The 14320-nt window shown below is 43.5% G+C and overlaps 2 protein-coding genes across 2 annotated transcripts; both read left to right on the top strand.

Moving 5' to 3' along the window:
- Positions 1 to 166: 166 nt before the first annotated feature.
- Positions 167 to 1272, top strand: LOC135643108 (ethylene-responsive transcription factor 3-like). Its single transcript, XM_065159704.1, has one exon. It carries the CDS (start codon positions 449 to 451, stop codon positions 1085 to 1087), a length of 639 nt encoding a protein of 212 aa, XP_065015776.1. The 5' UTR covers positions 167 to 448; the 3' UTR covers positions 1088 to 1272.
- A 7469-nt stretch (positions 1273 to 8741) lies between these two features.
- On the top strand, positions 8742 to 13209 carry LOC103981575 (RNA pseudouridine synthase 4, mitochondrial). Its single transcript, XM_009398324.3, has 10 exons — positions 8742 to 9164; positions 9246 to 9320; positions 9402 to 9542; positions 9633 to 9680; positions 9759 to 9839; positions 11045 to 11158; positions 11292 to 11393; positions 11711 to 11819; positions 12593 to 12639; positions 12719 to 13209. The coding sequence occupies exons 1-10, from the start codon at positions 8847 to 8849 to the stop codon at positions 13076 to 13078; spliced, it is 1395 nt and encodes a 464-aa protein (XP_009396599.2). The 5' UTR covers positions 8742 to 8846; the 3' UTR covers positions 13079 to 13209.
- The last annotated feature ends 1111 nt before the right edge of the window (positions 13210 to 14320 follow it).

Genomic DNA, 14320 nt, shown 5'->3' with positions numbered 1-14320 from the left:
ACAGAAAAGTTACAGATGTAAATAGAATCACAACTAGTAGAAATACTAAATAATTAATTAACAACATTAATTATAATCATAATATAAAGAAAAGGGTAAAATAGTCATTTGAGCGTCCGCCGAAAAATATCGAACTTTTTTAGATGAAAGCTATCAAGGGTGAAGAAGAAGAGGGTTTGGGCAGGGGACGGGGGGAAGGGGGACGGGGGAAGGTGGAGGCCGGAGGAGAAGGGGATGTGTGATTGATCGACTGGTGTAAGAAGGAATCGGAGCATTCCAAGTCTTCCTTCTGTTTGGAGACCGATTGATTGCAAGGCGGAGGCGGAGGATGAGGAGGAACAGGATTTGAGATACAAGAGTTCAAAGCTACGCCTTTGATCGATCATCTGTTCGCCTCCTCGCCCCTTGAAGATCCGATCATTGGGTTTCCGTGTGTGTTGAAGAAGAGATGCGGAAGGGCCGAGCTCCGGCTGTGGCTGCGGCTGCCGCGGCGATGACGGTGGAGGTTCGGTACCGCGGCGTCCGGAAGCGGCCGTGGGGGCGGTTTGCGGCCGAGATCCGCGATCCCTGGAAGAAAGCCCGGGTGTGGCTCGGCACCTTCGACTCCGCCGAGGACGCCGCCCGGGCCTACGACGCCGCCGCCATCGCCTTCCGGGGGCCTAAGGCTAAGACCAACTTTCCCTGCTCCCCCTCCTCTCCTCCACCTCCCGTCCCTCCCTTCCGCTCCCCCTCCGCCGCGCGATTCGCCTTTGGAGGGCGTCACCCGCCGCCGTCTCCCCCTCCACCGCAGCGGCCGACGTGCAGCAGCCTCAGTAGCACCGTGGAATCCTTCAGCGGGCCCCGGATAACCGCGGCGGCCGCGCCGACCCACGTCCGGGCGTCGCATCGCAGGAGGCAGTCCAACCCGCCGCCCCAACGAGTCCTTGTCGGCGAGGAGGACTGCCACAGCGACTGCGGGTCCTCGTCCTCGGTCGTGGATGACGACAACGGCGACATCGCATCGGCATGCCCGCAACCGCTGCCCTTCGATCTCAATCTCCTCCCACCAGCCGACGATGACTTCCACGCCGTCGCCCTCAACCTCTGATGCCTTGCTCTCACGCGCAAAGAGTAGAGAAGACGGTCCTCAGAAAAAGTTGGTTTTTTCCTTCTCCTTACAACAATCTCTCGATGTGTTCTCATATTTACTTGCTACCTTTTGGTCGTTCCGTTCTATATTATGTTGGTTGGATTTGTGATCTGTTATTAATATGATTTCAAGAGTTTGAGTCACTGATCATATGAGACCAGAATTATAGCATGTTATGGATCTGCCTCTCTTCCTCTTGGTTGTCCAAAAAGATATCTAATTTGATGAATGAGAAGCTAGAAAAACGAGCCTTTCTGCATTAGAACTCTTTCTACAATCGCCATAGCCTTTCTGCTGCACTTGATATAAAATAATTATGATAGATGGGAAGATAAAGGAATTAATCCATCAGTTGGAAGAGAACAAGGGATGCTAATTTGATGTTCTGAAACTGGTTTTTTACTCTGGAGTTCTATTTGGTAGTCATTGGTGGTAAAGGGGAACATGCTATGGATTGTTGCTTGTGTGTTTACTGATTACTTAAGGAATGTATCTTAGGCGAATTAGCAGAAACAATAAAGTAGGATTTCTTTCATCCCTTAATTTGATGTGTAAATATTGTAGCACTTAATGAGGAACAAGATCCATTTAATCGACTCAAGTACTTGGGAACTGTGGCTTAATAGGATCTGAGTAGAGTGAAGAAATGTAGAACTAGGAAAGCAAAAGGTTGTGATCCTTGCCCATCAGGATTATGTGGCTATGGTGAAAGGTGCTTGTGTACATCTGTTGTCTGTTTCTCACATTTTAGAACCATCAGGTATTTTCAAAGTCCTTTATATTTTAACTGGACAATGGTGCAGCTCCTCTGATCTACTTAATTACAGAAATTAGGTTGTCAGCCTCACCTCCTTCTTTCTCTGAACATCTTCTTCACAACAAGAAGATTTGATGTCTTTTCTTTTGTCATGGGCAAGTGGTTGATCAATGTGCCTTGTAACATAGTTTTTTACCTTTGCAGAACAAATATTGCTTTGATGGAAGTTTCTCTTGCTGAATAATTGCTCTAAGTTGAAACTATTGCATGATTGTTGACCCATTAATGCTTGCTGCAAGTGAAGCCACCACATGGATGTTGATTCTGTCGATGTTGTTCTCAAGCTTGCCTTCCCATTAGAACCGAGTTTATACTAGGCTGCATTTAGAACCATTTTCTAGACAAAATCATGGCTGGCATCTGATTTGTTACATGTCAACTGTAGCTTGCATCATTTGCAACACAGCTTAGCAATTGGTTTACTATGCGATTGATAGATATGTGCTAATTCTTTTCTCTTATCAGTTTCTTGACCATTATTTCGCATCGAGCAGTAACTCCAAATTACAATTATAATAAAAGATGTAATTTTCCCTCCATATTTTTTAGTTTTCGCTAGTTCACAATATGGAGCTTATAAACTACTCACTTCCCACTTTAAATTTCAGGTATATCCTTTAGTTTTACATGATGATATTGTTGATTAACCTAGACGGTTAAGCTATTAGGTAATGGTCGACACACATTTATCTTAGCTTATCTCTATTTTTTTGTTTTCTTATTCATGTGATCTTACCAGTCTTGAGTGTCTCGACTCTCAGCGGCATATCTAAGTTGTCTTACCATAGTGTCAAACCATATATTTCACTGTCTAATGCACTAGCACGTAATTTTTCTTTGCTTCATCAATGGTGTCATAATTAAACCTTTTAGCTGTTCTTGGCATTTGGATGTTTTCTCTCTATTGCTATCATCTACAGACCTTATAGTAACATGCAATCTGGGTGCTCAAATAGTATGATGCAGATGTAAGGATGCATGTCCAAGCCCCACATTGGTTTTCTTTTCTAAGAACTTCATAAATAAGATGCACATCAATTCTTTTTTTTTGTTTTGATAATGGCAGTGTGTTTATTCTTGAGCACTGTTTATTGCTATCTTATTTCTATTTGCAACCTGATGTGCCAATCTAATTTGCTAATCTTTGTTATGCATCACAGATTTCTCTTTAAGATCAACTTCTCTAACTCTTTTACATTCTCATCTTGTTGGTAATAAAGCTTTACACAGTTTGGATTAATCAAGTTGGTTTGGAGAGGAAGATATATATATATATATATATATATATATATATATATATATATATAGAGAGAGAGAGAGAGAGAGAGAGAGAGAGTTGATTAAGACACAAGTATTACAGATGTCATTTGGTCATCATATATAGCATGATGAAGGTAGATCACATCAAGAATGGAAGCAGTACCATAATTGAAGAAGCTCCTTGTACTAGTAATCAAATACAGATTCCTTGGAAAGTTAAGGATAATTTGTCAGATTGTGTATTTATACAATGGTTGCGTGAAGAATCTAATATGCTTATCATATTTTGGTAGAGAGAACAATATTTGGTGTACATGTCCCAGCTGAACTCCGTTGTGATTTAAGCTCCAAAGAGAGTAGTTGTTGGATGCATTGAAGTTGATATGTTCCTGAAAGAACGAAGGCATTACCATCTGCATTAAATTTGCTCAGTTGGATTGGCATTGGCAATCACTCCTATCTTTACCATCTCTTAGTGTCCCATCAGTACTAAATTTAGCAATAAAATCTGGAAAATTGCTGTCCAACTTACTATTAATGACTCAATGGGCTTTAGGATTCGTGCATGGACACTTGGCACTCCCCTATTTCCTTCTTCCTCGAAATCGCGACCTCCTTCTCTCCCGACGCCATGGCGCAATCCCCCGAATCTTCTCCTGTCTCGAGACACCGCTGGAGGTCTGTAGCCCACTTAAGTGCCCCCACAACCCACTCCTAGAAGTGTGCACCCCATTAAATAAACACCTCCTTGCCGAACACCCGTTGGTTCTCCATTGGCGAGCCACGGACGCGCTATAAATGCGGCGGGAGGGGTGCGGATCGTCCAGTGGAGCAGCGGTTGGCCAATGGTGAGCGGGCCGCGGATATGGACGCTTCTTGGCCTCTTCCTGTTGGTATCGTGCATGGCGATGGTGGTGGGGGCGCGACAGATGGCGGGAGGGTTGGAGCGCGGCTCCGCGCTCGAGGTCCAGAGCCCGGGGTCTGTTGGCGCCGGCGGCGGGCGCGACGCCTCCTTCTCCTACCTCGGGGCCCTGGGGGGGATCAAGCAGGCCGGACCGAGCCCCGGGCAGGGCCACGCGGTCGCGGCGGCGGGCTTGCACCGGTGACCAGACGACACTGCCGGTGCAGAGAGAGCGAGAAGTGAGATGCTACACGCAATTCAAGTGTCTTGGTTGTAGTACTCAGACATACAAATAACGTGGTGGTGTCTCTGTTCCTGTGAAACATGTTCTTCTTCTCTCACACATCTTTCATGCACAGCATAGAACAGCGAAAACAACATCAAGATCATGCTAACATGGATAAGACACCGTCTTTGATGTAGAAAGACACCATCATAGCCGAGCGAAAGCAATGGTAAGCATGAAAAATTCAGGAGCTCAGAAACAAGAGTGAAGCTTTAGATGTATAACAGTAGACATTTGTGTGAAATAAAAATATTATAATGATAATAATGGAGGCATTGGATGTGACCATAATATAAAGAAGAAAGATGAGTGAAAGAAAGGTAGTGGGACTTCTTCCCAAGTGTTTTTACTGAATGGACAAAAGGCAGTGGGAAAGACGATGTTCATCTTAAGCTTCCAAAAACTAGGAGTTCTCACTATCTTATCTATCATGCATTGATAGATCCTCGAATATGGATGCCTATAGGAGAACACAACAGTTGATGCAGAGAAAACAAAGTGGCTGCAGGAGCCCACCAATTAGCATCTATCAGGTGTTCCATCATTATGTAAAGTAGCTTCCAAGAAGGTTGCTAAAATATTAATCATCTACTGATTTTAAGAAAAAAAGAACACTTTCATTAAACATCACACGCGCAAGCATAATATAATAACATGACAAACGACATAAAATATTAATCATCTCATCTGAAACTCGTATATAATTTTAGCTAATAATTAATCTTATTTTTCATAAAGTGTTTTTACTTTTAAAAATTCTAAGACAATACTCTTGGTCCAATATCATTTTGATACTTCTTTCGTGGAATCTATTATTGCTGTCCGCATCCCGGGCCCATCATCACTTATAGCCCCTCTCTATTGCTAAGACCATCCCCCTCTACTTGCAACCCTTGTGCGAGAATTGATCATCTCTTTCTACTGTTTTACGATGGCTAGTCGTTTTCTTTCACTACACTATCTCCAATCCAACATCGTTATCGCAAGCTACTCGGTTGAGAGTAACGGTGAAGATGGTAGTTGACGGGTTAGGCTAGGTTGAGGGGGCAACCGACGAACGAGGTAAAAAATGATCATTTTTTAAAAATATTATTTTAATTTTTTTTAAATATTGATGTTCGGTAAAAAAATTTTAAAAAAAAGAACTGTTTTCACCAATTGTGTTTAGGTTACGAGGCATGAGGCTGATGTGGCACGCATACCGCGAAGCTGAAAGGAGTGCCAGGTCAGCGATGTGTCCTCCGGGTGCGTGTCTTCCACCTTGGGTCCCACCCATGGGCATAAATCTTATGCCTCAACTTTCTTCAACCCAAACCCGTACTCAATTGCACACCTAAGCCTCCCATTTCCCTTCGCCCACAAGCAACGTCGCGGTCAAAGGTAAGTAGCATTAGTCTTTGAGGTATTCTCACAAACAAGTGGAATCATGAAACACTTCACAGTTCCCTCGTGAACTGCACACCCTAACCCGTGCGGAAATTGTACACCTAATCTCCCATTTCCCCTCGCGCGGAAGCAACCACACCTGCTTCCATATTCCACGTCCCGGTCAAAAGTAGCATTGGTCTTTGAGGCATTATAACAAACAAAATGGACTCACGAAACACTCCAATTCCCTCCTCCTCCGATTCAATTCAACCACTGCATGTTCCAACTTTTCTACATCAAAAGTCCACCATTTTGCATCATTCTTCCTCTTCGATGCTTCACCAGAGCGCTCGGTCGCTTAACGCATCAAACCACGTCGTTCAAGGAGGCGGTTTCCAACTCTTCCCGGTCAAACGAATCCCCCTCGCTCGACTCCCTACATAAACCACCACAAGCGGAGCTAACCCCACACGCAGCTCGCTGCTCCTCGTTTCGCCCCGTCCTTCCGCCATGGCCGCAAGAGCCGGGGCTTTCTACTTCGTAGTATTCCTTTTGCTGGCGGCCGATCTCGCGCTCTCGGTGCAAGCCCGGCCCGGATGTTTCCATGAAGAAGGCGTGGCCGACGAGGTCGATCGCTGGTTCGACGACTTACTGCTCCGGGAGATGAAGACCGGAGGAGCTCGGAGTGCCGATGGATTCACGCGCTATACTTTGGATGGGATAAAGAAGTCGGGGCCGAGCCCCGGGGATAACAATTGATTGGCTTTTGATCCGTCGTGACCCGACCCCATACACCTACCAACTGTTTGTAAAAATGACTTGTATTGTTATATGATTTCCGACAAATATACGCATGATTTATTATCTTCGAACATGAGCTTTTTCTTGCTTATATATATATATATATATATATATATATATATATATATATATATATATATATATATATATATATATATATATATATATATATATATATATATATATATATATATATATATATATATATAATCAACTAATTTGATATTGATACAAATGGTATTTGTTGTGGGAAACAACTTTGAGCCGTGGCCTCGGGGCCGACGCGGCTCGGTTCGGGTCCGGACGACAGGGATCTCCCTAGGGCACTCCTCGAGCCCGTTGAGGCGGTCGGGTGTGGTGTCCGATCGGGACGGTGTAGCCGTCTCCTCCGGGCAGGAACTCCTCGCCTACGCGTCCAGAGGGGACCTTCGGCTTCGCACCTGCACAAAGGTCGAGCCGAGGCTCTCGGCCCGACCCCTCCGACGATCAAGTTAGCTGATGTGGAGGGGGTTTCGAATGAAGAAGGGTTTTTGTGTATCTCTCCCCCCCTCTTTCTAATGAACAAGAGGGTATTTATAGGGAAGCATACTGCTTCCTGAGCTGCCCGCTTGCAGGGGGTAGGCTGGTAGCGTCTGACTTTGTGTTGGCGTGGCATGAAGAATTGAGCTTTGGCAGGATGTTAATGTGCCTCGGTCGGCGTTCCGGTCTGCATTGACCAGGTGCCGTTGCGTGAGGCGTCATCTGACGTCAGCCGAGTCTTATCATAATTACTATCCTCATCATATTCCCCCCCCCCGAAGGAAGTCATGCCATAAAAGGGGGGGTCCGAGGCATGGCTTCGACTTTGAGAAACTGTCCCAGCCGGGCGCCTTGCCGGAGGTGTGGGAATCGTGGAGTTCAGCAACTAAGAAGGGTCGGATGTGCAACGGTGACCCAGGTAGCGTGCGGCCGATGAGCACACTTAGTAGGGCAGGGCGACACATGGTATGACCTCGGTGAGCATGGAGCCAAGGAGGACGACGCAGGCGAGCTGGCCGCGCGCATGGGGCCGAGGAGGCGTGGAGCAGAGGAGCCAAGGAGCTGAGGAGCCGAGGAGCACGACGCAGGCGGGCTGGCCGCGCAAGTGTGTCTCGGGAAGCATGGGGCCGAGGAGCCGAGGAGCAGTGGAGCCGAGGAGCCGAGGAGCACGACGCAGGCGGCCTGGCCGCGCAGGTGTGTCTCGGGAAGCATGGGGCCGAGGAGCCGAGGAGCAGTGGAGCCGAGGAGCCGAGGAGCACGACGCAGGCGGCCTGGCCGCGCAGGTGTGTCTCGGGAAGCATGGGGCCGAGGAGCACGACGCAAGCGGGCTGGCCGCTCAGGTGTGTCTCGGGACGCATGGAGCTGAGGAGCACGACGCAAGCGGGCTGGCCGCGCAGGTGTGGTCTCGGGCAACATGCGATCGAGGAGCACGACGCAGGCGGACAGTCACCCGACATTCCGGGCCCTCCTTCTAGCGCCAATCTGTTGTGGGAAACAACTTTGAGCCGTGGCCTCGGGGTCGACGTGACTCGGTTCGGGTCCGGACGACGGGGATCTCCCTGGGGCGCTCCTCGAGCCCGCTGAGGCGATCGGGTGCGGTGTCCGATCGGGACGGTGTAGCTGTCTCCTCCGGGCAGGAACTCCTCGCCTACGCTTCGCACCTGCACAAAGGTCGAGCCGAGGCTCTCGACCCGACCCCTCCAACGATCAAGTTAGCTGATGTGGAGGGGGTTTCGAATGAAGAAGGGTTTTTGTGTGTCCCTCTCCCTCTTTCTAATGAACGAGAGGGTATTTATAAGGAAGCATACTGCTTCTTGAGCTGCCCGCTTGCAGGGGGCAGGCTGGTAGCGTCTGATTTTGTGTTGGTGTGGCGTGAAGAATTGAGCTTTGGCAGGATGTTAATGTGCCCCGGTCGGCGTTCCGGTCTGCATTGATCAGGTGCCGTTGCGTGAGGCGTCATCTGACGTCAACCGAATCTTATCATAATTACTATCCTCATCAGTATTAAAATCGTAAAATAAATTCTACGAATCAAACAGCAAAATTAAATTACATAAGAGAAAAAAATAATACATTTTCCAATTTATTTCTTGGACGAGGATTTTTTATAGGAATTTTTGGTGTGTGATATGCTGAGACATATAACAGGTGGGCTCGGTTCTATAACTGGAGAACCCTGAACACTGCCTTGGCTCGGACAGGTAAGCTGCACCCGTTGAGCCCTCTCCGCAGCCCAGGAGACTGGTGTCACGGTCGTCACACGCTCATGTCGGCGGGGCTCGGCCGCCTCTCCTCGGCACCATCGAGCTCCGCGAGGATCCTCTCTTCCGTGCTCTTGCGTTCTTTGTGCTCCACCGCCCCCGCTTCTTCTCTGATCGAACAACACGAGCCGATAAAGCCGAAGGGAAAATGGCTCACCCTGCCCCCGTTTTCGCCACCCATCGACGGCGTTTCCGTCGGGAAAGAGCTAGCCGGCCGCCACCCCGTGGCGGAAACCGAGCCCATGTCGGCATTGAAGTGGGTCCGCCGCTGTTGCCCCCACCTGCCCATGTCTCTCGTCCATAAGCTTTTCCGGCTGAGGCAGGTCGTCCTCTATATGTTCGAATGAATGCCCAAATGAGTTCTTTATCCCATATTTTCCTGTAAAAAGGGAGACTTTTGGCAGGTCCGGAGGGATCAAACAGCACAAGTGGTATACAATGGTAATGCAACTCCTGCTGAACAGGGCCGACTGCGAAGGGTAATAGTTACAAACCATGAGCTAAATGGATATGATGTTAGCTTAGAGTGCCAATGTCTTTCATTGATGTATTGTTTCAAGGTCTCGGTGAAAGATGCTATGATGCCTGGAGAAGTAATCTTTTTACCTGTATCCGTGCAAAATCTTACCACCGAGGGAAGTTATAGGTCTGAGTATAATGATGTTGAGATCAGCTTCGTTCGCAGCCTCGAATTGTACAAGGTTTCGATTTTTACCCTTTTGTTGGTTCAGGTTCTAGTTGATCATTGTTTTGCTTCAAACTACTTGACTTCATCATTGTGAGGGATACAGGACGAAGCTATTATTGTGGTCAACAAACCTCCTGGTATGCCGGTTCAGGTAGGTAGACTGCATCGAATGTCTTTGATGCCTTTGTGCGGATTATGATATATGGTTCTTACCTGTGTTTTTATAAAGGGTGGCGTTGGCATCAGATATAGTATGGATGCGCTTGCGGCAAATTGCTTGAAATATGAGTGTTCTGAACCACCTCGACTGGTTAGTTTCAACTTTCAACCATGCTTGCTGTAATTTTGGCTATTTCATTTAGTGGTTGCCGTAAGCTGACTTCACATGACTAATTTGATTCGAGTATCGTACATGCTTTAGGCAACATAATTTTGTAATCTGTATCTTCATTCTGGGGAGTACCAACCTCTTTGAAACAAGAAAACAACTTAATTTTCTGGTTCATTCTCTTTTCCTCTCTAGAACTTGGACTCTGAAGTTGGTCCTATGGTATTGTCAAATTTTTATGCCTAACATGGGTGAGTGGAATCATCCTTTCTGTTAATATTCGTTATTTGGAGGGTAGATTTATTGCTTAAGGCAGCCACCGGAGCCAGTTACTTACATATTGATCAAAATCCTAAAGGCTGTTAAGGTCACAATGATTTCATCTTTCATCTGTCGATACAATTTTTAATATTTAATTGTCTTTTTAAATAGCCAGCAATTTTAACTGAAGAAGAATAACTGATCTAAAGAACTGAAAGGTAACAAGGGCATGCCAAGAGGTTCTACTACCGTTTAACATTAGAGGAAGATAATGGGCAAAGCTGGCCAAGGCTGACTGGAAGAAGCGATTGGTACAGGTGATGTTGGAATACCAAGGCTGATCAACAATGATAGAGCTATAACAAGCTTGTCACAGACAACTAGAATTTGGGCCCTGGGAAATAGCAATTCATAGGGGGCATATGAAGATCAATTTGGTTCTATTATCATTGACAGTTCTGACATATTCTGAAGAAAATGGTACTTTTAAAAGGAGTGCAGGTCCGGTATATCATGGTTTGAAATCTCTAGGAGTTTCATCCATTCAAAGTAAGCCTTCTAACAAGCAATGTTTAAAACCCTAAACCCATATAGCATGATTAATGTTTTCAAATCTTAATCTAATGTTTCCTCCTCATGTCTATGTTCAGCTTCAGAGATGGATAACTTGTTCTTGGATCTAATATATTCTCATGGATATATCATGTTAATACTGTAGATCTCCCAACTCAGTGTGTCGCATGATGTGTTTATATATTGTTTAGAAGGACATCTGAGGCCTTGTGGTTGATTGTTTCTTTTAGATAGGTTGCGAAAAAACCCTACTTGAGATCAACTAAGTTATAAAGTATGATCCTCCTTTTTTATCGTATTCTTAATGTAGTAAATGATTCACAACTCTTGATGACAAGCCTTACTGTATGCAGGTACACAGGCTTGATAGAGATAGTAGTGGTGTTCTTGTGCTAGGTAGAACCCAAACTAGCACAACCATTCTGCATTCTCTCTTCCGTGAGAAAACTTCTGGAGCACTAGCTGATGTAAGTGAACTTTTATATTTGTCAGCATATTCATGTAACGACAGACCACAAAAATAAATGGACTGAATTTTTAGTTTAATTTTATATGCAATTCATTTTAATGTTTGATTAAGCTGAATTTCTATGCCTCAAGGACATCAATGTTACTCAAAGGCCACTGCAGAGAAAGTACTTGGCTCTTGTTATTGGAACTCCAAGACACTCAAAAGGCTTAATATCTGCTTCATTAGCAAAGGTTAAATCATTGAGATGGCTGCTTTTTTTTTGTATTTTCCTTTCAAGATATATTGAGGCTAATGATGATGGTGTTGCCTGCCAATTTAATGCATTGTGACCTGTCAAACTCAGAGCATGTCTGGACATTCCATAAAGGCCTATGTCTATGCTGTGTAAATAAAAATTCTTTGCAGGAATTAAAATTTCAATTTCGTAAAAATTAAGCCCACTAAATATATTAGTCCAGAGACCGATTGATAAGCTCTTTGCTTTCTACTGTATGTTAAATAATGATTATATGGATCCTCACCAGAATTTTATGTTCTTCTGTTACAGATTGTACTGGAAGATGGGAAGTCAGAGAGAATAATCATTGCAGATGATGGAAAGTCTGCATCATCACAGCATGCCTTGACAGAGTATAAAGTGATCAGATCAAGTCATGGTAGGTGATTTATAGACCAAGCTTTTTACAAGTGTATACTGTCACCTTTTTCCTTGAACAGTATGCTATCTGACCTACATAAGCTCTGTAAAGTACAAACAAGTTTGATGCATGAAACTCGTGATGCTGCATAATTGCTTTGGAGAGGAGGCACAAACCAGTTACTGATGGATTTGATTGAGGAAAATATTCAATAGAATATCTAGGTGTATGTAGGGCCTAGTTAAAGTTTCTCATGTTGCAGTTGAGCAAACACAAGTTAGATGGTCCATTATATTAACGTGTCTGAACAAGTTGATGAAACTCCAAGCAACTCAAGAAATGTTGGGAGGCAGACTAGGAAAGTAAACATGGTCCAATAGCAGGATCCAGATTCAGCAACTTAATTCTTTTGCTTGACAAATACAGGTATTGATAATACTAGACCAAGTTTCTTGAGATAGGAACTTAGATTATTACAGCTACTGGAACATGGACAAATCTGTTACTTGAATGAACCATAGAATCAAACATCATATCAGGAAAGTATATATTCCTTTTTTGGATTATGGTCATGTTCCATAAGTGTGAATTAAAAGAGGAAAAATCTGCTTTCGGTAGTTAATTTTCCGGATGACCTCTTAGGACCCTAGTTTGCTCTGCATTTTCCTTTCTCTATATATCATGACAAAGATCTAAATCTGTGTGTGTGTGTGTGTGTGTGTGTGTGTGTGTTTTTGGTTAAGATTAAGGCTGATGTGGCTGCAATCTTACACTAGCTTGCTGTTATGCAGACTACACATGGCTAGAGCTTTTCCCGCTAACTGGAAGAAAGCATCAGGTATAGTAGTTGGTAATCACAAGATTTGCCAAAGTTCCTGTAAATTTTGTTTATGCAGTGATTTCTTTTCCAATTGTAGCTTCGGGTCCATTGCGCTGAAGTTCTAGGAACACCCATAGTTGGGGACCACAAGTATGGTAGGCATGCACACCGGAAGTGGGAACCCATGTGGCTACCAGAGTCAATTATCAAGGGTGAAAAGATCCCCAAAGAAAAGCTTCCATTTGGCCTTGAATTGGATGGCGGAAGCATCTCCGAGAAGTTACCTGGCTTGCATCTCCATTGTAAACAAATGGTTTTGCCTAATATTTCAGTTGCTTTGCAGCAGCTGCAATCATCAACAGACCATGATTTCTCAAAAGTTGAGAAGCTTAATTTGGTTGCTCCTTTGCCATCTCATATGCAAAGAAGTTGGGAAATCTTGAGCTCATTGTTATAAACCTTTAATTTGAATGTTTGATTATATATTTCCTGTTACTGGGATGACACTTGTATCTTTACTATCATTGGTTAATTTTTATAGAGTTTTGAGATATCTTGGTGAAAGGAACCAAGTGAAGTTGACTATTATTATTACTTGCATAAGCTACTGCTTACAAATGGTGATCCTGTCATTACTTTTATCATATTAAGAGGAGAATTAGATTGCTGAGCTTACCTTTTTCCAACAAAATATTCATTTGAAGAACTTGGAAATGCCTCCTTGTGGGTGTTGTGTAAGTTTAAATTGAATCAGTAAAGTCAAATAGCTCTTCTTGCCATGTTGTCTTTTAGTTGGTAAGTCAAAGTCTTATTTTTGCATAGGTTGCTTTCAAATTTCAACTTATAGGTAGAGCCAAAGACACTGCTTTGTCCATTATTCTCTTTTCTAATGACTGATGAATCCTTCTCACATTTTATCATGACCACAGCCCTAACACCACATGGACTAAACTTAAAAAGTTTACTCCAATTATTCTTTGACTATATAATTATGTCTTATATTACTAAATTGAAATAGTTGGGTCCAAAATCCATCTCACCAAGAATCTGATCATATAAAAGCAAGCCTCTCACAACAATACAATATCTACAAAAATCTCAAATTTTCTTTTTACTAAAGAGTAAGTGACAAAGAGGTAATTTGAATTTTCATGATCAACCAACATAATCTTTATTAACTAAGTTAGTCATTATCTTTAGAATTTATTAAATAAAATTTTAATTCATCAACCTTTGATAAGTAAATCTGGTATATCATTATCAGACCAACTATTTAGGTGTAAATTCAGAATTTAAGTGCTTAACCTAAAGTTGGTAACCCAAAAACATCACCATGGAGCTAATGTTTTAGGTGTTTGGCAAGAAATTCAGTACACTAAAACACAAAAATGATATTATATTCAACAAAGAAACAAAATAGATAAAATCTGTACAAAAATTCTGAGCCCTCACAGACCCATCTCTCTCCCAAACATATATTTCCAATTGCTAATATCTCATCCTCTCTGTTCTGTTAATTCTTCTGCCATAGCTTTAGAAGATACTATTCAATCAAATTACTAATTTAGAAATTTTAGTAGAATTATATATATATATATATATATATATATATATATATATCAACAAACTCAGTTCACATATAATGTCAAATTATTATCACACATAATATAGCTTAATCTTGGGAAATCTTGACTTTAAC

The sequence above is a fragment of the Musa acuminata genome, chromosome BXJ1-4, assembly GCF_036884655.1.
Source record: "Musa acuminata AAA Group cultivar baxijiao chromosome BXJ1-4, Cavendish_Baxijiao_AAA, whole genome shotgun sequence".
Lineage (NCBI taxonomy): Eukaryota > Viridiplantae > Streptophyta > Magnoliopsida > Zingiberales > Musaceae > Musa > Musa acuminata.
This window is presented reverse-complemented; position numbering and strand designations above follow the sequence as displayed.

What these genes read in the sequence shown, in the direction of transcription:
- LOC103981575 (XM_009398324.3), top strand. Translation starts at nt 8,847, where the DNA reads ATGTCGGCGGGGCTCGGCCGCCTCTCCTCGGCACCATCGAGCTCCGCG. An exon ending in CTTCTGGAGCACTAGCTGAT is followed by an intron (nt 11,159 to 11,291) that starts GTAAGTGAACTT and finishes CTATGCCTCAAG; the next exon opens with GACATCAATGTTACTCAAAG. An exon ending in TATCTGCTTCATTAGCAAAG is followed by an intron (nt 11,394 to 11,710) that starts GTTAAATCATTG and finishes CTTCTGTTACAG; the next exon opens with ATTGTACTGGAAGATGGGAA.
- LOC135643108 (XM_065159704.1), top strand. Translation starts at nt 449, where the DNA reads ATGCGGAAGGGCCGAGCTCCGGCTGTGGCTGCGGCTGCCGCGGCGATG.